The sequence below is a fragment of the Perca flavescens genome, chromosome 10 (assembly GCF_004354835.1).
Source record: "Perca flavescens isolate YP-PL-M2 chromosome 10, PFLA_1.0, whole genome shotgun sequence".
In the NCBI taxonomy this organism is placed as follows: Eukaryota; Metazoa; Chordata; class Actinopteri; order Perciformes; family Percidae; genus Perca; species Perca flavescens.
In genome coordinates this window covers 14,899,113-14,923,700 of record NC_041340.1, presented here as the reverse complement: position 1 = coordinate 14,923,700, position 24,588 = coordinate 14,899,113, and the positions used below count along the sequence as shown (strand labels likewise).

The following is a 24,588-nucleotide window of genomic DNA, read 5'->3' as shown; positions in this document are numbered from 1 at the left end:
GAGGAAAATTGGGGACACACACACACACCATATTAAGGATGACTTGCCACACGGGGCCACACTGTGACACGGCCTCAGAGCAGCTCTGAGAGCAAGGCCTGCAGTGCCGGGCAGTAAATAACCAGCATAAACGTGTCGTGGAAGACAACCTGCAGACACCAACCCATTTAATGTTAATAGGAAAGCATCGGTTACCAGATTCTAAATAATAGCTTGCAGTCACAATGGCCAAGGATAGGTACTGGAGGCACAGAAATTTATGGAGTTAGCAAATTGCTTTTCTAGCCCCATTCTTCCCCCGTTTGTCCGTTTTGCCATCTCTCAGTGCAGGGTGGGGATGATTGAGAGGTGCACGCAGCTGATGGGACTGTTGCAGCCTGCTTGACTGAGCACACCTGTCCTACGGCCACAGATCTCCGGATGATGATGCTCCGAAGTGTACAACAACTATCTGTCCATCTGGGTCTCAGGAGGGACAGCCACTTGACTTGAAGGCTCTGAGGTATTTTTATTCCAGCAGGGCCTGAGGTGTTTGGTTGTGACTAGTGGCACTTTTGTTGGACAGGAATTGTGAATGCACAGCAATGAAGACACAGCTGGTCTGTGGGCAGTAATGTTAGAAGAAGAGTATTATCGTTTTGCTAACTACATTTTTGAATATTAATTATTATTTTAAGAAGAAAACTTGATATTGTCTAAGCTAGTTAATGTTAATGTCAACAAAACACCCAAATCAAAAATGTGTTAGTCTGTCCCTTAATACTATCTCACTTCTCCCCTCTTTATGGCAATCCGCACCAAGCCCATTGGTTTCCTATTGTATTGTATTGTATTGTAAAAGCAACGCCCGCTGAAAATCTTATTTTTGCTGACCTTTAGAGGTTTAACCTCCTACCGTGTTGCAGTGATGTACAAGTGTACCTGTGACATCACTGCTGTTAGGTGTGGTTAAAAAGGTACAACAGAACAACCTGAAACTTTCAACCAGAAACACAGCTTGTGATGTTGAGTTACTCTTTAAAAACTGGTCACAAATATGTGCTTTTATCTGCTGAGCTCTATAGCTTTTAGCAAATATATTTGTGGACTATTTTCAGCGGTGGCTTTTGTAGATATTTATGGCACCAGGACAGTGTACGTGGAATTAAAACAAAATAAACTACAGTGCCCATGTCCATCCTAATGAAGGCTCATTGATGCAGGTTTAATAATTTTGGACAGCAATGGAGGTCAGGAGAGCTGAGGGGAATAAAGCTTATCAAGCTTTGGGTACACAGACAACACTTAGTAGGATCAATTCATTCTTGGTGTTGGTTGTTCAATGGGATTTGTTGACAATAATCAATTATCCTTTACCTGAGAAGACATGGATGTGACAATAAAGTATGTAATGCAACAGGTTTTTTTTAGGGATTACTTCCAGACAGACTTCTTTAGGTGATTACCAGTAAACCAAGCATTAGTGTAACTCAACCACATAAGAATTCATACCAGCACTTAATTGAGCATCAGAGACACAGGCTTACTCATCCAATCAGACAGTCTGACATGTTCTCTGCTCTCTGCGTGCATGGCTTGAAATTAAAACAACAAACAAGGCAAGCCGAAATGACAAAGAGAAACTAAACTAAACCCATGGTGGATTATCAAGCATTTTTTAGTTTAGTGTAAGCTGTTTTTCATACTGTGCAAGTATGAGTATGGCTTCTTCTGAAGGAAGGAAAATGAGTCCTGATTCCTCCAGCTATGCTGGCTGAATGCATCCCTTTTTATAAAAAAAAAAAAAAAAAAAAAAAAAAAAAAAAAAAAAGAGTCATTAAAGCTCTTTCTCTGTAAATAATCTTGCCATACAACACAATATGGAAAAAACTAATTATTGGTCTTCATCTGCCCCACTGGAGAGCAAGGTGACATCAATTAGGTCATAGCTGGGGCAAGCTGTAATTAAATCACTGTGGCAGTTTGACCCGTTTGACTCCACGAGGTCTCACTGAGGTCACTACTCGTGAACTCCTCACTGCTTTCCTCTGTGTAGCAAGAAAATATGACACCAGACTAATTATTCATGATCACGGTGCTTACAAGAAATCACGGCATCTGACCTACAATCATCTTTTAATTGTAAATCAAGAAAAATCTTCTTGGTGAGAATATGTAATGTCACTACAGCAGTTGGTAGGTTCCCAATTCTTAACGCTCTGCTAGAGTTACTGAAGACCTGGGGCAGACTTTAACAGAGGATGACATTTTCAGATCGCTTTCCTGAATTAAAAGAAAGGGGGGAAAGAAAAACATGCCCGAGACAATAATTAACACAGCTCGCTCCGCACATTAACAGTATAAATAATGTAATCCCAAAATAGATGTGTAGCAGTGAACTAAAATAAATTAATAAACAGTTGAAATTGTTAGCTAAATGTGATAAATTAAATGGTTGAAATAGTTTACTAAATCTCAAATAGTTAGCTAAAAGTAGGCCAATTGATGTGGTAAATTTCCAGCATCTACCACTCCAAATGGTAGCAGGCTACAGATTCACTTGACCATACCGACCTAAACACTGACATTCAAATTGTAAAAATATTGTGACAATACTTTATATAACAAACACTAATTAATAGTTAAATGGCATCCTGTTTTTAATGAATTCAAATGCACACTGCATTTAAAAAATGGTTGGTGTTAAATAAAGTACATTAAAATGTGATGATGCTGTGAGATTTAATATACATTCTTCAAAACACAGCTGGAGGGAGATTGTTGAAAATGCATAACATAAAACATGACCAGGAGGAATGTAGATGGAGAGAGGCAGTGACAATAGAACATTCTCGTAATCCTTTTTGCGTCTTTCACAATTATAGAGCTACTGTGTGAAGCCTTAAGAAACGTGCCAAATCTAGTTACAAAGAGCAACACATAATACGCAAGCTGCTACGGTCATCATCACAGCGTATGCTGCTTACTATTAACCATTATTAAACCCACTATCTGCAGAAATATTCCTCTTATTTCTTACATTTTCAGATGTTTTGTAGCAGTCTTTGAGATCAAAAGCCATTGCATCAAACTGGATTGCCTGAAGAAAAGTCTGGTGTGCTCCTGTTAGGCTTTTGGATTGTGAGGAAAGTGATCTTCCAGTGTAGGTAATGAAGGATTACTGTGCATGAAAATTACTTGAAGCTATTTCAAATGAATCCAGATTGATAACGCTGAAATGTCATGCAGAATGACAACATGAAAGTCATTTTCAGAGGAATTTCTCTGTGAGGCAGGATGTCACTTCATCGCCCCCCTTGGGGAAGGAAACATTATTCAGCTTTTTTCTTTTTACCAAAATAAACCATTTAAAGCTTCCAGAGACCTTCAATTTCATCCTGAAATGAGCCATGAACACCAAGGGTTAGGCTAGCAACCCAAAAGATGAAAGAATACAAAAGCAGCTTGGTGAGGAAGAGACAGAGGGAGCTTCTGATGTCCAAAAAAGATGATTACATTTTTATAAAGTGAATTTCTGTTTTATCTGCTTGATTAACTCTTCCAAATAAACATTAAGTCAATATTTGGACACAACAGCACAAATCGACTGACAAATGTAGGCCTACAACTCACAGATACATTATTGTCAGGTAAACTCAACACGAGGGACATCAAGATATTTTTAGATGAAAAAAAAAAAAAAAAAAAAAAAACAGCTTTGTTTTAAGTATAGGCCTACAGCTACATTAGCAAACGGATGATGGAAAGAAACTTTAATTTAGTTATTGTCTAGCGTTAACACTTTTCAACTCATATTGAGTGCGGGTCCAGATCATGCGTTTTAGATACTATTTTGTTTACATTTGGATTTCAAATAGCCTATAGGCTACTACTGCTGTCACATCCACAGAAGCAAATATTTCCCTATATTATCCCACACTGGTTTGCGTCCTGGGGCCTTCCAAAAAAAATAAAAATAAAAAAAAATAAATAAAAAAAAACTGTGTGGGGGGCTTAAGACGCACAGTGTAATTTTTTACCATAATTAGCCTATACTCGCGGCATCAGTGTCCAAATCCGGCTCAACACCTCAGTCTGCCATCACACGTCAGTCTCCACCCACACAAACTGATGATTCAGAAAAGCTCTAAAAAGGCTCCTTTTTTCCCCTGCAGGAAGCGAGACTTGCGGGGAAACTTGCAAAGAAAGATCAGACAGGCTTTTCATCCCCCTCTGGGCTCCACAAAACAAGCGCACATGAAATCATTGTCGGTAAATTTACTTCCTTCGATCTGCAATTAGTGGATGGGCTAACTGTGCATCTTATCATTCAGTCTGTGAGCTGTACGTTGTTAATTATAATGAACAGAAAGAAAGAAGAATTTTTCCCAAATTGCTGCCAAAACATCCAGTTGCGCACCTTTTGTTCTGAGCTCCACCGGCCAGAAGCACCCAAAACACGGGCTGTTAATCCCGAAGCTCACCCGGCAAACCCCAATCACACGGATGTCGTCTGGTTTTTAAAGAAAGCTATCCAGCTGCCAAACTGTGAACCAGGAGGAGTTACAGGAGCCCTACTGCAGCACAACAGCCACTATGTGCCTCAACGTGCACAGGAGTGACCCACAGGCGGTTAAAGAAGCCTGTACCATCCTCACACCATGGACCTGTTTGCCCTGGATGGGAGGTGAACTGGCTTCTATCAAAACACATATCCTGCAGTAAACACTCAAAAAGAACAATCTTACCTTTCTCTCCCTGAGGCAAGGATTTGGCTCAGGTATTAACTGGCACAGCTCAGTGAAATGTGTCTGCGAAGAGGCTGAAATAAGCTACTCCCGTGAATGCAGGCGAGACATGAGCTGAAGAAAAGTGAGGAGAGCAGCAGCGCAGATGGAGATTTGAAACGGCGGAGCGGAGCAGCGCTGTACCGGCGGCGGGTCTGTCTCTCTGACGCTGACATCAGCGGGCTGCCTCCTTTAAGGCGGCTCTGTTCACTCAGACCAGCGCAGCGCCATGCCACACGGCGAGGGTTTCATCTGGTGGGGGGGGTTAACTACCTCAACGCATCATCTCGCAACGCCGCAGGAAACTTCCGTGGCTCGGGGGAGCTGCAGCAGGGAGGCTCTGAAGTCACAGCTCAGAAAACCGTCAAGATGAGATTCAGCTCAAGGTTGGGGGGGTGGGGCCCTTATCTCCTTTGCAACTCATTTTCCTATAACACGTAAACATAAAGTTTCATTTTTGGCCAAAGTTCATACTATTGTTATCAAGACATGAAGAGGATTTTTGTAAGTTTAAAAAAAGCAAGAGAATAATTAAAGTTACCCTCAGTGAGAGACTGTCTCTCAGGTTTGCAAATAGTGTAGAGCTGAATCAATTAGTAGATGGCAAACTAATTATCAACACTGATTTAAAGTAGTTGAATCAAGCAAAAATGCTATTTGCTGTTTTTTATCCTTTCAAATGTTAATACAAACGACTAAATCGGATATCTTTGGGGTTTGGGGACTGTTGGCTTGGAAAAGACAAACATGTAAAGATGTAATCATGGGCTCTAAAATAAAAAACATTAATGCCAAAACGATGATTAATCAAAGAAATATTAGACTTATGACAATAATAGTTAGTTGCAGCCATAAAGTAGTGACATTGCGGTTTATTTTTTGGGGTACCTGTGGAAGTTGCTGAGCCTCCTTTCTGTGTGGCTTCCAAATTAGTGATATAAAGGTTTAATTTAGAAAACACAAGCACAACATTTAAGTATTTGACACGTTCTGGGTCCATATGCCACAGACGGAGCAGATTACTGTATGTACCTGGCATACAATGATTTCATCCAGCGTTTTTCAGAAATAGCCGAGGAGCACTATCCAGATGGGTCCCTCAATCAAAGCAAAATGCCTGTTTCCAGATGGCAGAGCGACCCACTGAAGAATACTTATCCATAGAACAGATTCTCAAACAACTGATCCCACTGGACATACTGGTAGGCAAAAAAAAAACTCCGGTTCACATGAGGGCACAAGACCAAGACGCTTGTTAAGTGTGACGTACTGCAGTATGATGTTATCAAGACACAACAGATTGATTTTATTTGTTTTTATATATAAAAAAAAAAAAAAAAGAAAAGTCTTACACTTATTTATTTTCAACAAGGTGCAAGAGTCAGGTTTTGGCAAGCTGTACAAGAAGAATACAACACAAAAACAGTATGGTTCAAGATCGCTGTGTTAACATTAAACAAAGATTGACTGATTTTATTGCAAAAAAAGTAAAAAATACTGAAAAAGAACCATTTCAAGTTGTGTTACTCTTATTCTTTAGTATGTGGTCAACATTTATGTCGATCATAAGTTAAGTTAGTTCTGTGATGTAAAAGATTTTGTGGATATTTCTCACCGACCTGACAGATGAATGTGCGTTACACCAATGATCCCCTTTTCGTTTTTTTTGTTGTTGTTGCAATTAACATACCATCTTCCTGTTGAATGTGTATTCACTGAACTTAAACCTTCTACTCACCGTTCTTCTGGCAAATGGCTGCCAGGGCTTTATGGTCTATTATCACTCAATAGACAATACTATAAGGAAGAATACACAATAAGAGAGATACATCTATGTACATAAAAAGATACAAGGAAATGAAATATGTACAAGTCTCTTTTTTTTTAAAATGGGTAAGATGCAAGTGGTGGTTTTTCCTCTCCATTGAGTTGATCAGCTACCTCTGCTATGTGGACAAGCTGTTGCCCTGCCCGTCGCCTGCTGCCTTCTGCCGGCTGATGTTGCTCTGAACAAACTGTTTAAGTCCGTCATAACCCTGACTGAACAGATACTCCAGGTACCAGCTCCATGGCTTGGAATGCTGAAACACGCACAGAAACAGAAACACACACACACACAGTCACATCTGAAGGTTTCTATGATCAAAGCAACCTCTCTTAATCTCTGAAATATCACTGATGCACATCAAACTACATGTGACTCCTATAATAAATGCAGAAATAAAAAGGAGAGCCCTCGTACCTTTATGGAATTGAGGTCCATGTCCTTTCTGCCCGGCCAACACTGATAAAGAGAGAACATTAATATTCATTGTCAGCCTACCCTGCTAAATCTCACAAGATCGCTGCTGGATCTTGGAGCTGTACTGAACCAAAAAAAGGTATGTGTATTATTTAACATGATGAAAACCACGTCTCACGCGGCATCCATTAATAATAAAATGTCCTTCTGTATTAATGTATCTTCTATGAAAGACACATTAATACCACATTTGTCTCCTTATCTTGCCTGTAAGTCCATTAACCAAACTGTACAGACTGGCAGCTGCACGCTGATCCATCAAGCGCAACTCACAGTTTAAAAACAAGCAAGAGATACATACAGGGTTTCTGCAGGTTTCAACAAGTCAAATTTAAGACTTTTTAAGACCTTTATGAATGAAATTTAAGACATATATCACAACAGGAAAGTACAACGAAATGTAGAGTCAAAAAAAAGTACTTGCAAAGTTAAACTTTTTAAAATTGAATAAAAGCGTCACAGAGAAATAATAATCTGTAAATATACAGCTAATTATATTTAGACGAGCGAAAGAAAGAACTACACCACGGAATAAAAAATAAAAACTTTCAGTGAGCATTAGAGGTAGCGTTACATGGACGTAGGGAAATTAAGACCGGTTTAAAATAATTTAAGACCTAGAACACAACACTAACAAATTTGAGACTTTAAGGCCTGAAATTTTGATTTTGAAATTTTAGACTTTTTAAGACCCCACGGAAACCCTGTACATAGGGAACATACTAGAAGAAAGAATTTGTCGGATCCTACTTAAGTATCTTTGTAAGACGCAAGACATCCTGAACGGTGCACACTCACCTTCTGGTGAAAGTCGACGGCGTAGCTCATGAAGGCAGGGTGGTGAACGAGGTCGAAGCTCGCCCAGTATTGTGGCACGTTGCTCTTGAGCAGTAGCTCCTCTCCCAGCTGTATACCCATGCCTGGTTGAAACATTTTGGAGTTCCACAGGCAGTTGACCATGACGGTTGCGTAGTGGTTGAACTCGCGGAACGTCTGGCGGCTGATGTGAAAGGCCTGCTGAAAAACAGAATCGAAAGAGAGCGACAAAATGAGAACAAAGCAAGCAAAATAAAGTGGAGAAAGAAATTAAACCACTCTCCATATCTGCAGAGCTCCACATCTGATGTGCTGGTTAATTTGCATACTATTTACCAAGTCCATATTTCTTAATAAAAAGTGCCTCTGAGATTTCCAGGTGTGCTGGCTGCCTGACATGTACTTGTAAATTCACAGCCCGCAGTGGCAGATGTATTAAAATCAACAACTTCTTAAGTCCTCATCTGAGAGGGTATTAAAGGTTAGCAGATGTAGGTAGATGCATGTGAATTCCTGAAGAGCTAGACGAAGAGAGATGAAAAATCTATAAAAGCGACCAAAGTGATTTAAAACAAACTGCAAGTAACTTCGGAAGAGCACATCAGCTAATTGCTTAAAATGTATATGCAATCACAAGAAATGCATTCAAAACCCATGGGTTGAGATACAGCAACTGTTAAATTAGCTCTTCTAATCAAATTACTGCAAATAGAAAATCATTTCATTCACATTGTATGCCAAGTAATTGGTACAATGGACCAAAATGTACTCTTACTGTATTGCTGCAATGCAAATCACAGCATATTTAATTTTCAAACATATATAGCGAGAACAAAGTAGTTTTATTTATTTTTTTACCTCTTTTTCTTGACTCTTGGCTGATGTCAAGTTCACCTTGTACCTGAACAAAAAACAAACACGAAAAAACCAGTGACCTCTGTGATCATGAATTACTGCGTAACAGTTTATTCTCTATGGGCTGTCAAAAAATATAATGCAATTACGTTCCAATTTTACTTTGCCGTGGCATTTTTACGCTCAGCTTTGGCAGAATTACTTCAGAGCCCTGGGGTGCAGTCAATTAGTCGACAGTGTAAAGGGTTTGTGTTATTAAAGCATGGAGTTACAAATGACGCTTGAATTCTATATAAAAACGAGAAGAGGGCTTAAGTGCATTACCTCTCATTATCATAAATCATGCCTTAACATATACGTTTAATTTAGCCATTTGATTCCAGTTCTGTTCATTGTCATCGAATATCCATCAAAATATGAAATACTACTTTAACGGGTGATGCTAATGTATGCATCATGGTAGCGTTATTATGAATTAGGGCTGCACAATTAATCGCAATTTTATCGAAATATGAACTAGTGCAATATTTGTTTAAGGCAAAATATGTGTCAAACCATTCTAAAATAAAGTATTGTGGTGCTGCAGAGACATCCCGGCATACAAATCGGATCCTAGAGACTAAAGAAAAAAAATCTTTTTTGGTACAGATACAAAAAAAAAAAATAAAAAAAAAAACTTCAATTATTTTTATTTATTTATGTTTTTCAATGAAAATGAGAATAATGATACAAAAATGTAGCCTAGAAATCTGGACGCACCCTAGCGGCAGCAAATGTAATTTGCAGCCAGGGTCAGTCTAGCAACTCTCTGCTGGCTTGTGAGCTGGAAAAAGCAAATTCTGGTCAGGCCAATCACGTCGTGTATAGAGTCGGTGGGCGGGCTTAACATAAGGACGGCAGAGTTGCGACGGTTCCGCGTGAATTCCCTGCTACTTGAAAACAAAGAAGATGGCTGCTGCTGCTGGCAAACCGCGGTCTTTCCAATCGGCTTTGGCCGCGACTCTGGAAGACTTGGAGTTAAGCACTCATCATTCTTAAAAAAGGAAGATGTGTTCGGAGTTTTGCCGACTGGATACGGCAAAAGTTTAATCCATCAACTAGCGTTGCTCTGCTTGGCTAGGAGTGCAGAGGGAATTTGAAAGACAACCGTTTATCCCGCCCCTCGGATTGAGCCCTGCCAATGGTGAGTTCCCAGACCCAACAGCTTGATGTGGTTCTGGATTGTCAGACTAAGAAAAATGATCATTCCCTCCAATATCGTGAATCATATCGCAATCGCAATATCAGTCAAAATAGTCGCAATTAGATATTTTCCTAATATCGTGCAGCCCTATTATGAATCCAACTGCTTTTCTTGGCAAGACCTGTCCTGCGTAGCAGCTGAGTGGTCAGGCAGATGGTTTCTGGTTAGGCAGTGACATCGAGTGGTTAGGGTCGGGATACCCCCATTGGTCAGGGAATAGGACATGAACGCGGGAGCCTGGACGTCTGGCCAATCCTAGCACTTGAATGCTACGCAGGCCGGGTCTTGCAAAGAGAAGCAGTGGGATTCATGGTAACGCATCGTGGCAGGTTGTAGCATAGAGATGAAGAGTCCCCACCTGTACATGATGTAGGCCAGTCTGTCCACGCTAACAGGGTCAGAGGCAAACAGGGCTGGGTAAAAAACTCCAGTTGGAGGTATCACCACGAGGGGGAGCCCATACTTCAGAAACGTGTCACACACCTGGGGGAGGAGGGAAATATGGAATAAAGACCCACAGAGAGTTAAAAGTGAAAGGCATATAAGCCAACATACAATATTATCTCACTGCTGAAGCTGTAAACATGACACGCTGAACTTTGCATTTATTGTAACGTATTCCAATCAGACATAACCCAATCTCCTTGCAGGCTTCCAAACCCTTTCTGAATTTGAGGCAAGCCAAGCCAAACCTATCAGTGTCTCTAAAATGTTTATTTGATTGGAATATTAAGATATATTCTTTAGGGGGTTTTATTCATTCAATTCATGCATTTATTCTCAAGTATTTCCAATCTCATTTTATATTTCTTGTTATATTTCCGGCCGTTATTTCATGAATCTTTTCTTTATCCTGCTGATCTGCTTTTTGGGGATCCTGGATTAATCTTTCCATTTTTTATCTAATTTATTTCAAGTCTGTATTGTATGTTTTGTAACCTTTATTTCTTATTTTCTATGTGCTGCTGCTGACTTCACCAGGAAAGCCAAGGTCCCCTCCAGACAGGTTTTAAGTTATATATATATATATATATATATATATATATATATATATATATATATATATACACAGTGGGGAAAATAAGTATTTGACCCCTTGCTGATTTTGCAGGTTTGCCCACTTACAAAGAATGCAAAAATCTACAATTTTAATAATATGTACATTCTAACAGTGAAAGACAGAATCCCAAAGAAAATTCCAGAAAATCACATCATATGAATTTATTAAAATTGATAACCATCTGATGAGGAAAAACAAGTATTTGACCCCCTGGACAAACAGCATGTTAATATTTTGTAGAAAAGCCATTATTGGCCAGCACAGATGTCAAACGGTTTTTATAGTTGGTGACAAGGTTTGTGCACATTTCGGCAGGGATGTTGGCCCACTCCTCCCTGCAGACAGCCTCCAAATCATTCAGGTTCCGAGGTTGTCGCCAGGCAACTTGAATTTTAAGCTCCCTCCAAAGATTTTCAATCGGATTCAGGTCTGGAGACTGGCTAGGCCACTCCAGAACCTTGATGCGCTTCTTCTTCAGCCACTCTTTTGTTGCTTTGGCGGTGTGCTTAGGGTCGTTGTCGTGCTGAAACACCCATCCTCGACCCATCTTCAGCTCTCTCACTGAGGGAAAGAGATGTCGGTCCAGAATTCCACGATACATGGCCCCGTCCATCCTCCCCTCAATACGATGGAGTTGTCCCGTCCCCTTGGCTGAAAAGCACCCCCAAAGCATGATGTTGCCACCACCATGCTTGACGGTGGGGATGGTGTTCTTTGGGTTGTACTCGGTGTTCTTTGCCCTCCAAACACGACGAGTTGAGTTGAGGCCAAAAAGTTCTATTTTGGTCTCATCTGACCACATCACCTTCTTCCAGGCCTCTTCTGAGTCGTCCAGCTGGTGAATGGCGAACTTCATGCGGGCCTGTACATGTTTCTTCTTGAGCAGGGGGACCTTGCGTGCGCTGCAGGATTTCAATCCATGACGGGCGTAGTGTGTTACCAACCGTTTCTTTTGTAACTGTGGTCCCAGCTGCCTTCAGTTGATTCATCAGTTCCCCCTTGTGGTTTTGGGATGATTCCTCACTGTTCGCATGATCAGGGACACCCCACGAGGCAAGATCTTGTGTGGAGGCCCAGACCGAGGGAGGTTGGCGGTGGTGTGGTGCTTCTTCCGTTTCCTGATAACTGCACCGACAGTTGATCTTTTCTCTCCAAGTTGCTTTCCGATTCTCTTGTAGCCCATCCCAGCCTTGTGCAGATCAACAATCTTGTCCCTGATGTCCGTAGAAAGCTCTTTGGTCTTGCCCATGGTGGTGATGTTGGATGCTGGTTGTTTGGGTGTTGACAGGTGTCTTTTATACAGGTAACGAGGTGAGGCAGGTGTATTTGATGTAGATAATTGGTTCGGATTGGGGCTGTGTCTTAAAGAAAGACTAACTGGCTTGTAGGAGCCAGAATACTTGCTGTTTGTCCAGGGGTCAAATACTTGTTTTTCCTCATCAGATGGTTATCAATTTTAATAAATTCATATGATGTGATTTTCTGGAATTTTCTTTGGGATTCTGTCTTTCACTGTTAGAATGTACATATGATTAAAATTGTAGATTTTTGCATTCTTTGTAAGTGGGCAAACCTGCAAAATCAGCAAGGGGTCAAATACTTATTTCCCCCACTGTATATATATATATATATATATATATATATATATATATATATATATATATATATATATATATATATATATATATATATATATATATATATACATATATACATACACACACACACACATACACACACACACACAATGTATATATATACAGTACAGGCCAAAAGTTTGGACACACCTTCTCATTCAATGTGTTTCTTTATTTTCATGACTATTTACATTGTAGATTCTCACTGAACGCATCAAAACTATGAATGAACACATATGGAATTATGTACTTAACAAAAAAGTGTGAAATAACTGAAAACATGTCTTATATTTTACATTCCTCAAAGTAGCCACTCTTTGCTTTTTTGATAACTCTGCAAACCCTTGGTGTTCTCTCAATGAGCTTCATGAGGTAGTCACCTGAAATGGTTTTCACTTCACAGGTGTGCTTTGTCAGGGTTAATTAGTGGAATTTTTTCCCTTATTAATAAAAAAGCAAAGGGTGACTACTTTGAAGAATCTAAAATATAAGACATGTTTTCAGTTATTTCACACTTTTTTGTTAAGTACATAATTCCATATGTGTTCATTCATAGTTGTGATGCCTTCAGTGAGAATCTACAATGTAAATATTCATGAAAATAAAAGGAAACGCATTTGAATGAGGTGTGTCCAAACTTTTGGCCTGTACTGTATGTATGTATGTATGTATGTATGTATGTATGTATGTATGTGTATATATATATATATATATATATATAAAATACATCTACTTTTCTCCCTCATTAAAAAAAATCTATGAATATTTTTAATTTCAAAACTTTAACTGCTCTCCTATTTCAAGTAAAATGTTAGCGTATGTGCACTACAAGTTATAGGTTTCAACACACTTGTATAAGTTACATGTTGGACCATGAAAGGCTTCCTGCGAATTCACAAATGCTTGCTCTTGTGTTCCAATGGTAAACTCAGACTCAAGGTGAGCTCCCTCTTCAATGGATGAAAACAGGCTTCTAGTGTCAAACTCTGCACATAAATTATTCTGCAAAGTGAAGCTCAAACATCCAAGTGAAGTAGCAAGTAAAGCCAAGGCACAGGTTGCATCATGCCTAAAAAAAGCCACAAAGCATTCAATCACTAGCAACAGATCATTTACCGTCTCATAGAAGTCCAGGATGAAGCTGAGGAGGAGAGAGTGGCAGCCTTCAAGCTGAAGGCCCACAGAGGCCAGCCGACCCACAAAGTCAACTAGCTCCATCACTGAATCCTTGAACCCTGACAGAGTCATGTTTCTGGGACAGAGGGCAGAGCAGAGTCAGACACACACTTTAACCAGAATGCCATTAGAGGATTCACTCAGGTCTCTGATATGACAGTAGAAAGCTCCCAAATCAGGCACGTGGCATTTCATTACAATACAAAGGACAAACACTGAATCAAGAGTGATGCTGGGAAAGTGTACATTAATACACAATCAATGATTCTTACATCTAATCTCTGAACTGTACTCTGGCTAAATATCAGAGGTAAATTTTGAAATGGCAGTGAATAAAAAATGGATCCCTCCACTTCTGGATAATTTGTTGTGGGATTAGACATGTGAGGACTCGATACTGATGAAGCCCAGGTATTTAAACATGACTGACACCGACTCCACACCTTCATTTGGAAGCAGGAAAATCATTTAACTGGAGATTAGGGCTGTTTTTTGGCAAACAAATTTCAATTAAAGGATTTGATGGATAAATGGGTTTAAAACCAACAGGGAAAACATGTCAATACGCACTTCTGCCTGAGCTGCTTTGGTTGCTAGTGGATACAAGGTGGCATAAATTAAAGCTAAAAAAAGTTACTGTATAGTAATCAGTCATGATTTAATCTGAAGAAAATTAGATAACTCAAATTAATATAATTATTAAGCCTCATATCTATAACAAAAGTAGGTAAATCAACTCAGAAATCTTTTCATTACATAATCCCTTTTCATTACATAATCCCACAGTAAGTACAACGCTTTTATTTCATCTGTGAGTAGTAGTGAGAAGACATTTCTTGGCTTGAAAGTAAAAGCTAAACAAGCTATGACCCCTATGCTCTCAAGTGTTTCAGGTATATTGCTTGTTTATGCTCAGGGCATAATCAAGTAGCAGGAAGTAGATGTAAGACTTACATGGAGGTGTGGCTGTTGAGGCTGATGTCCAAGTCGTCCTCCAGAGCATACACTGAGTGCCAGGTCAGCCACTTTAACAGCATATTGTTTAGACACTCCATCAGTCCACACTGCAGACACATGAAAAAGAGGAAAAGCACTAAGTATACTGCAGTTTAACCACTGAGCTAATAAAGGACCCAAACTGAGTGCTTTATAATAACAAGACAAACACTTAATGTTATCTATTAACTTATAGCAGAAGCTTTTTAAATTCAGTACAAATAAAGCTCATTCTGCCGCAGGGAGGAAAACCTACCTTGAAAAACAGTGAAGATGTAAAGAAAAGCTGCATGAGGGGCTCAAACAGAAGCAGTCTGATTTCTGAAGAAGGGGAGACAGAAGGTTACAGTTGCACAAACTATATAATTAAATGAAATTAGGACATGGCACAATATGACCGGCCTTGCCAACGTGGGAATAAGGCTGTGATTTTACTCTAGAGAGGAGCAAGGTTGTGTTGTGTGTATGTTTGACGGAGATAGACAAAGACAGAAGACGAAATGTGAAGACAGACATTGAAGACTCACGGGAACTGGGGATAACAGGAATGTTGCTCAGCAGGCCGAGGATCTGTGGGCGGAGGAGGGAACCATCCCAAACATTGAGAAATTTGTAGAGAAAAGCCTCTGAACTGGAAAAGCCCTCCTGGTAGAGAAATGTGACAAATTAAGAACATTGTCAAATCATTGTTTGACTGTGGTTTTACAGTGCAGCGTCAGCTAAGCATGTGGGTGCAGGTTAATAAATACAGGGAACAGTGAATGACAGCTGTGAGGTAGAAAAGCAGCTATCAGGGCCTGAAGTGTGATGCTCACCTGGAGAAAGTGCTGTGTAGACAGCAACTTGTTCAAAAACTGCAGAGCTTCTTCTGAATTCTGGGAGGCTCCTCCATCGCCGCAGAACAAAAATTCTTAACACAAAAAAGGATATTTAGTAAGTGGAAAAGTCAAGAGTAAAAAGAAAAACGGTAGAGGAATCCAGATTCACTGCATCTTCACACAGTGAGACCCCCCCCCCCCTCACCCACTCTCTTTTAAACCCTCTCGGAAAGAACCCTTTTGATATGCCAACTAGGCGATGTGTTTGGGTTCAACTCAAGGTCAGCTTTGCTTTGGATGAATCTTCCTGATAGAAGATGTCACAACAGTTCGGTAGTCGCACCCCCCGCCCCCCTTTACCTTCGTGGAGGGCGTAGCCTAGCCAGAAGTTGAGGCGTAGGAGGGCAGACTCATCCTGTACACAGTCCAAGTACTGCAGTGCCAGACTGGAGCCCAGCAGTGAGCCCATCTGAGCGGGCAGCTGGGGGAGGTAAAATGAAGAAATAGGAAACACATACAATTAAGTATGATTGAGAGGCTAAAATAATCAAACCACCATAAATCCAAAAAAGCACAGAGAAGAGATGGGAAAACAAAACTCATATTCCCAAGTAACTTTACTCACAAAGTCAACCACTGCATTAAAGTGCTCATATTATGCTCATTTTCAGGTTCATAATTGTATTTAGAGGTTATATCAGAATAGGTTTACATGGTTTAATTTTCAAAAAACACCGTATTTTTGTTGTACTGCACATTGCTGCAGCTCCTCTTTTCACCCGGTGTGTTGAGCTCTCTGTTTTAGCTACAGAGTGAGGCATATCACTTCTGTTCCATCTTTGTTGGGAGTTGCACATGTGCAGTAGCTAGGTAATGACTACTACCCAGTCAGAAGCAGAGTATGAGGGCGTGCCATGCTAGCAGCTAGGCGAGCATTATAACGTGTGTTACAAAGTGACGCCCGTTCATCACGGAAGTAAAGGCTGGACTACAATAGAGCTGTTTGGAGCCGTTTGTGAACAGTGTTTTCTGTTGGAGATGGTAAGTCCCTTTTGGGTGGACTTTGGGCTTTTTCAATTGTAAACCCATTACAGGCACAAAACAGATATATAACACAAAGGAAATGGAAAAAGCTTAAAATGCGCACTTTAATAACAATCTGTTTCAAATCAATCTGTTTACCTGCTACATAATAAGAATAAACTGATGCTCATGTCCTTGTTTTCATTCAGTGGGCCACCAATCCGCTACTGAGCTAATTCAAGTATTCAGTAATCCCCATAATACCAGCACTGGGACATTTCTGCCCTCCCACTGTATAGAAGATACAGTCACTTATTGTGTATGAACAGCAGCCTCCCAATATGGGGACTTGGTAAGAATAATAAATCAGAATGAGGAGAAGACAGACTGTGAATGGACACAGCTCAGCTCCTCAATAATTATGGAGCAACTGTATCATTAAACTGTGAAAGCACCATTCGGCTTTTGATAACAGGAGTATAGGCAATGAGGGAACTAATCAATGATCCTTTGTCAATGCCTTTGCTGAATCGATTTATGAACGTGATTGACAGTACTCATCTGTCTTGCCTAAGATACGGAAAAAGTAGGGCTTTCTTGGCAATAAACACAGTTGATGTTATTGTCGTCCAAAAGCCTTATTGCTCACGTTGGCTTTGTAGGCGCTGTGAGAGGTGAATTTATGTAGCGTGACGCATAAAAGTCTGCGAGCCATTTAAAATGACTTATATTAGTTCATCAGGTCACTGAATCTGCAGGGCAAATACACATTTATAGAGAGGCCTCTTTAAATGACCATTTGCTATTAAAACTTTGTCAAATGCATTACTCAGATACATCTCATCTCACTTTCATTACTCATATAGGATAGATAAATCACCATATTTGTAAAAAGAACTATGGCCTACAAAAAAGGATAAGCACTGTGCTTTTACGCTTTAATCTGATAAACAAATTACAGTCCTAGGCCACCTCTGATGTGGAGGATTCTCGAGGGCAAAGTTGTTAGTGGCCTACTAGGATGTACAGACAAAAAATATAACAGTGACACAGCACCACCCTGTGGCTGTGAGGGTACATCACAATTTACACAGACTGTGGTTGCACATCTTAATGGCATGGAGAAACTGGCATACATTTTATTCTGCTGCTTAAACGATTAATGATCTTCATGGTTAAACAATATTTTATCTGGATGCTGACGTAGATGGGAGCAGAGAGGGGGAAAGATTGAGAAGAAGCAAGACAGTAAAGAGGCTGAGGCAGCCCCAGTGTGAGCACCCCACGGATATAGAACTCAGAGATTTGTCCCAGAAGAAATTACCTCTATACGGTGCATATTTTCCAGGAGCTGATCAAAGGAGTGGAGCTGTACCAGGGGGACCACCTTTCTGCTGGAGGACGGCTCAATCTGAGCCTCTTTATTAACTACAGAACACAATGCCGGCAAGACCAGGTGGCAGTGTTTCTAAGAAAGAAAGCACAGTAAAACAAGAAAATAAATAAGGGCAAGATGGGCTAGCATTTATTTTTTTTATTCCCTGAAATTAACAAAGGGCTAAAATCATGATCAACCGATTAATTACAAATATATACTTTATAGATAGGATCTATACGATACTTTAGCTACTACTACTACTTTTGCAGAGATGGGCCTGATGAAATGCCGGAATGGCAGTGGCAAGCGGCAGCAGTAACAGTAGTGTAGCCGGAGCTATTGGGAACACGGTAAGCAAGCAGTGCATCTAAAAATTGTAAATAGACTTCCATACCCTTTTCCTGGGGTTGGTCTTATCTTGGATTGTGGAGGCCAGACTGATGCTGGAGGCAGCCTGGGAACCGTCCCTCTTTTGGACCGCAATCAACGCTGATCTCCAGGGCATATTGTGGTTCCTAAACACACTCTGTGAGAAAACAGAAAACATACAATTGTGTTGGTGCTTTAGAGATGATGGTAATAAAGTAACACATACATAACATAACGGCAGAATGAGCATCAACTGCACGGTCCATGCACAAACCTTAATTCGTGATGGGATGGAGAGTGTCACCAGTTCAGGGCAAAACACTTTGTAAAGTGACAGTAGATTCAGGAGGAACGGCTGCCTTCCCTAAAGAAAACAATATCAACACGCTCAATATGACACATCTTTGTACTTGAAATCTCTTTTTTGGATTTTTGGTTTCCTAATAATGCAGAATACAACAATAACCAATAATATTGGAAAGGATAGCCTCTCATGGGAATAATGCACAGAGTGTAGAAAAAAAAAACATCCTGGGATTTCTCATTGAATATATATATTTTTTTTTTTACTGGGTAAGGCAATAATGTACTAGCTTTGATAAATGGCTGCAGAGGACATCAAATCAGCAGCAGCTTTACCAGTTTAGACTGTAGCTCCAGTAGCTTCCTGACTCTGAAGACTCGCACTACAACGAGAAAAACAATTAAGCAGTCAATAATGCTTACAGAAGTGATAAGAATATTGAAAAAAGGAAATAATGCAGTAAACCGAAAAAAATAGCATTGCAATCATATTTCAGGTGTGAAAATGTCTAACTTACCACTTTCCTTTCTGGTCAAAAGGTACAGCAGATGGCAGATGAAAGGACACTGAAATAATGTGACAAAAGATAATGAGTTCACATCTCAGCAGTCATTTAGTGGATCCCTTATCACGTTACAGTGCTGCAGTCCTTTCATTACACCGGTAAGCGGACAATCGTTCACATGTGAACAAACAGGACAGCACAACCCTCTTTTGTTATGAATGTTTTATATGCCTTAACCAAATAAACGCATTATCTGCCTGGTCAGGCAGAAATTAACCTTCTTTTAATGTCTGTGTCTCAAACAAGGCACAACATCCATAAACAGAAAAATAGCTTGCGGATACAAATATACATGTCATTTAAATGACAAATGAGCTTAGTAAACCATAAATTTGTTGCTCAAAGAAGTGTAAATGATTATGAATAGTATACAAATTTGATTTGATGCCATCTTACTATATCAATGCAAAGATCATCAGCACACATACCAGATTTTCCTCTGTGACGAAGCTAAAGATGAAGCCATAGATGGCTCGAAGTTGGTCCTTTGCATCAATCATGTCAAATACAGTCAACACCCACTTTATGAAAAGAATCTGAAAATTGTACATGCAAGTAAACACACAAATGGATTAACTATGGTGCAATCTTAGAGATGACACATACAGAATCTAAAGCAGGTACACCGACACTCATCTTAAATATTGTATAATTGAAACTCCTTTTTCTTTAAGCTAAAAGGCACTTATTTTTTTATGATGACTGAATTACTATATTATTAAAAAGAGAACAGTAGTTTTAAATCATATCATTTTGCTTAAAATAGTTAATGTTAGAACCTTAGTAATTACAATAATGTTCAAGAGTACAGAGAAAATATGTATATTCTAAACAACATACTTGTAAATTACTCATGAACAGAAAACATATTAAAAGAATTTGAAAAAAAATCTAATTTGCACTTACTTGTGTGCTGACAGGTATTTTGCCAACCCCCAGCCATACAAACGCTCGAACAACAGCCTCCTGAGGTACCACGGTGGCAGGAATCAGACACTTCAGCACCCGGGGACATAGAATAGTCCCTATACAGAGAAATTCACACAAACAAAATCAGTTGTGTGTTCCTACACTTTTGGTAAGAATGAACACAGTTTTTGTGCCATGTGTTTAAATTGCAGGGATAATATGTGCTCAATGTACACCATATCAATTACATAAGCAATGGGCTCTCTGGTTTCTATCCACAGTCCAAAAACAGGCAGGTTAGGAGAATTTTAGGCTTTAATTTTACATAGGTGTGAATAAGAGTGTGACAGACACTGTCCAAGGTGTACACTTGCTCGATGTGTGCAGGACAGACTCCAGCCCCCTACGACCCTCTACAGGTTAAGCACCAAAGAGGATGAATGTTTTTTTTTTTCCCCCAGTCCACCGCTACTGCTAACTGTCTTACCCATACGGAGGCTCATGGCAAACTCCAGCATAATAGAGATGGTCTCTGGGGAAAGTCCTTTACTGTAGGCCACCTTCTCCACCAGCACCATGTTCCTCTCCACATCATCGTTCCCATACACAGGAGTACCGGCTTCAACTACAAGAGGGAGAGATAACATCAGAGTGTGTCTATGCATTTAAAATGGTAAAATACTCAGTCTGACCGATACAAGAGGTAATGTCAACAAGTTCAGATTCAGAGTTTGTTGATGTTGTGTGACATGACAGCATATGAGCCGATGCTGTGCAAACCGTTTGTTTGAACAAACTCCAGTATTATCTGCAGAAAATCTGTGAATTTCAAGTTCATTCGCTAGCACGGGATAGATTTTACAGTTTAGCGGAGTGTAACATCCATAAATATTTAGGAATAGTCTTTTTTGGTTACAGGACAGAACAACCTATTAAAAGAATTATTTAAGAGTTTTTGGATGATACAGGTGTGTATGCTAGAAGTGGGCTCTAGAAGATTGGGTTAATAAAAAAATGTATAATGTGGTGGATTTCACAAAGGTGGTGTAATCCCCTTCATCTATGAATCATTATATGTGTAACATACTGCATATACGGTAGTGTCATCATGTTTTTTTAGTACCAGTGGTAAATCGATGGTAAAAATGAAATACAAAAGTGGGCCTAAGCAGCTCCTTTGAGGAAGTCCACATTCCACAGACACGCTACCTGAGTAACTTTGATTAAAGAAGACTCTCTATTTACCAAATAGCTTACCAAACAGGCCTCTGAAGATGGCCTAAATCCATAGCACTCAAGCTTTTCAAGAAGAAGCTTGTGGTCAATAACACCAAATGCTGCCGTAAAAGCTAATAGGACTGCTCCACAGATAATTTTGTTGTCCAGATCTTTGAGTTTAAACTAGTCTGATGGGTTGGCCAAATGTTTTCAGGTGATCCTTTTAGGGATGTAGCTACTAGAGCTGGGCGATTTGTTTCCCTAAAAAAATCTGAACTGTAAATATATTTTTAAAATATATATTTATTGTATTTAATTAAAGTGCATCAACATAAACAAAATTGCAAAGGCAAACCCTTTCTCTAAGTGAAAAGTCACTGTGCAGTGTGCAACAAAGATTGTTAAACATCAAAATTATTTATACTATTTGGATTAAAAAAAAAAATCAAAAAAATCGATTTTTTGAAAAATATGAATCGATTTGACCTACCAACTCGATTTTTAAATCAAATCGATTTTTTTTCCCAGCCCTAGTAGCTACATAAAGATCTCTACAATACACTGAGCACCAGTGTCTTTTATCACAGCCACTGTATCAAATAGTGTAACCCCATCTCTAGTATATAGAGATAACAGCCATTAAAATACGGCATGTGACCACCAAATGAAATTGCAGTTGCAGTATAGCTGAAAATCCTATTTAAGTCCCCCCCAGTTAGGTAAATACAATAGAGCAACTTCTAGTACAATATGACAGCAACCATGATAATTACACATCATTCAGATGTAAAAAACATAATAATAACCACCGATCCGTCACTATTAATTCAGTGTAAGTGGGCCAACGCCGGCAGTGGCAACAGATGACGTCATAAAACCACGCGTCGGGCTATTCCTCCAATATCGAGCTTTTGATAATGTTGTTGTTGTTGTCTGTGTTTGTACATAACTAACGTTACTGACTTAATGCTGAGGCTAGCTCTGTTTTGGGACTGCACTGAGTTAAGAGCTAACGTTATGGACTGCAAGTTAGCAACATTAGCTGCCAGTAAAGCTATGTTACACCCCGAAACACAATAAATAACGTTATAACGTTGTCCACCTTTCGGCATCCTATATTTCCTTGCGGTAACGGTTAACGTCAGGTCAGATATCTAGCTAGCTAGTATCGTTGGTAAAAGTAACGCCAGCATCTGCTTCGACCGTATTGACTGAGCCAAGTCCTACCGTCAGAGAAGTACTTCAGGGCCAGAACAAATGGGTCATCCGCCTCGTTCTTTCTCCTCTCCTTATCTGCGACTCTCAGACTTCTGTTACTGCTGCGGCTGGACACAGACTGGTCGTTTGGAGACGACGTGTCGGAATCCGGCGGCCCCGACAGGTTTAATTTAGCTGCCATTTCTACATTGCTAAACACTTACAAACACTGTACTCCACTCTGTCTTCAGCCATTCAAACAAAACTCAAATCCTCCGCGCGACCGTTTGGTCTGCGCTTGCGCAGTGTAGTCTTTCCGCTCGGTTGCTTCCCGGACGTTGTAGTCCGTTTGCCTTCAACCGAAAGTCAACTCGCTAGGACTACAATTATTATCGTCCTAGTGCCAGTCAAGTAGCTGTTAATCTGACTGCATCAATAGGCTACGTCGAATAACGTCGAAAACTGGTAAGAATTCCACACAGAAAATAGACAAATAGGGCCCTCTGATTGAACTAGCTTGTGACACTGGCCAGATGTCATAGTCATACAATGCTGCAGTTGAAATAATAATTTGTTTGTCGTGCTCCCATAGCAATGATATTTCAAAAATGTCAGAAGCAGCAACTCTTTCCAGAAACACTGTCTGGATAACCCACAGAACTCACTATCAACATTTTTCACAGGGAGCACCGTCATGTCTTTAATAGAAATTAGTTGCAGTGAGGTCTGTGAATTATTCAAAATGACTGGGATACTCTGAAAATGGGTTGGTTCTGAATGTTTTTTAAATGTAATTTTTCAATCCTGTGAACATCGCAAATGGAATTCCAGTCACCTCCATTTTACTCTAGGGCTGCAACTAATGATTTTTTTTTATTATCAATTTGAATATTTTCTCAATAATCGCTTTGGTCTATAAAATGTCAGAAAAAGTTCCTAGAGCCTATAACATATTCAAATGTCTTGTCAGACCAACAGTCCAAAACCCCAACACATCAGTTTACTATCATAGAAGAAAAAAATTAATTGTTGCCTATTAATTTTTGGATATCTCAAATAAAACTAAAACTATCTAAACCCTACAAATCCAGATGGTCAGAAAATGACTGACATGGGAAACTGCAGGAGGGTGCAGTCTCTGTACTTGTTGCTGTATTTAGTTGTTTTTATGTTGGTCAAGTTGTTCTGCAAGCCCACAGTGACTTTACTCCCAAACTGTAAACTGTAAGTGCCGCTAGTCCAGTTGTCATGCTTAGGGGTAGGAGCAAAGGCAAAATCACTCCATTTTGTCTTAAGAGCAAGAGACATAAAAGAAAGACCTTTCTGAGTTGTGCTATTTGTCCACTCACCCTCAGTGTTTGGTCTCCCATGGGCCTGGTCCTTTTCTGTCCCTGTAGGGTTAGAATTAGGTGTGGGTTTTGCGGTGTTGAAAATGGCACTAGAATGACGCACATTTTCAGCCCATTCTAAATGTCAGTCAAATTCTGCAGTCAGAAATCATCAAAAGAGATATTTATTTACAAAATAAAACTATTTAATCAGGCTTCCTCTATGATACAATTTCCTCATAGCTACATTAATTTCATACTAAATTGACAATACAATTTTTATTATGAATTATTGCGTTAAGCAGAAATTGACTTAAGATCACAAAACTGACCGACCTGTAATGCATAGAATAAAATAAGCAAGAAATCCCTCACAGCGCACCACATATCTTTGTATGCAGTTAATATGGTGATATGATGGAATTACCTTGACAGGAACTGTCTGGAGTTATATAACAAGATTACAACACAAAAATCCCACTACAGCACCCACCATTGCAAATGTAATTATTAACTTAAACTGTAAGACATGCGAGAGAGCTAATAAAACAAACAATATTTAAGGCAGTCTCACCTCCAAATCTTTATTTTAAGTATATCATTTACATAAATATTGTGAATCCCCAAT

General features: G+C 39.6%; 2 protein-coding genes and 1 long non-coding RNA gene across 6 annotated transcripts in view; 1 reads left to right on the top strand and 2 right to left on the bottom strand.

Moving 5' to 3' along the window:
- drp2 (dystrophin related protein 2) overlaps positions 1–4,995 on the bottom strand; it is a 176,297-nt gene extending 171,302 nt beyond the window's left edge. For all 4 annotated transcript variants that reach the window (XM_028589824.1, XM_028589826.1, XM_028589825.1 and 1 more), the window contains exon 1: positions 4,728–4,995. The gene's annotated coding sequence lies outside the window, so the exon portion shown is untranslated. The remainder of the gene's footprint in view (positions 1–4,727) is intronic.
- A 1,134-nt stretch (positions 4,996–6,129) lies between these two features.
- cenpi (centromere protein I) lies at positions 6,130–23,191 on the bottom strand. The gene is made up of 20 exons (XM_028589600.1): positions 22,663–23,191; positions 20,705–20,842; positions 20,215–20,333; positions 19,737–19,844; positions 19,261–19,309; positions 19,079–19,125; positions 18,714–18,803; positions 18,465–18,596; positions 18,017–18,160; positions 16,030–16,150; positions 15,667–15,761; positions 15,379–15,496; positions 15,108–15,172; positions 14,810–14,919; positions 13,796–13,931; positions 10,341–10,465; positions 8,743–8,785; positions 7,867–8,085; positions 7,009–7,050; positions 6,130–6,847 (listed from the first exon to the last, which is right to left on the bottom strand). The coding sequence occupies exons 1-20, from the start codon at positions 22,832–22,834 to the stop codon at positions 6,713–6,715; spliced, it is 2,208 nt and encodes a 735-aa protein (XP_028445401.1). The 5' UTR covers positions 22,835–23,191; the 3' UTR covers positions 6,130–6,712.
- LOC114562917 (uncharacterized) overlaps positions 22,937–24,588 on the top strand; it is a 12,593-nt gene continuing 10,941 nt past the window's right edge. Inside the window, exon 1 of the long non-coding RNA XR_003693554.1 lies at positions 22,937–23,097. This is a non-coding gene — a long non-coding RNA (uncharacterized LOC114562917). The remainder of the gene's footprint in view (positions 23,098–24,588) is intronic.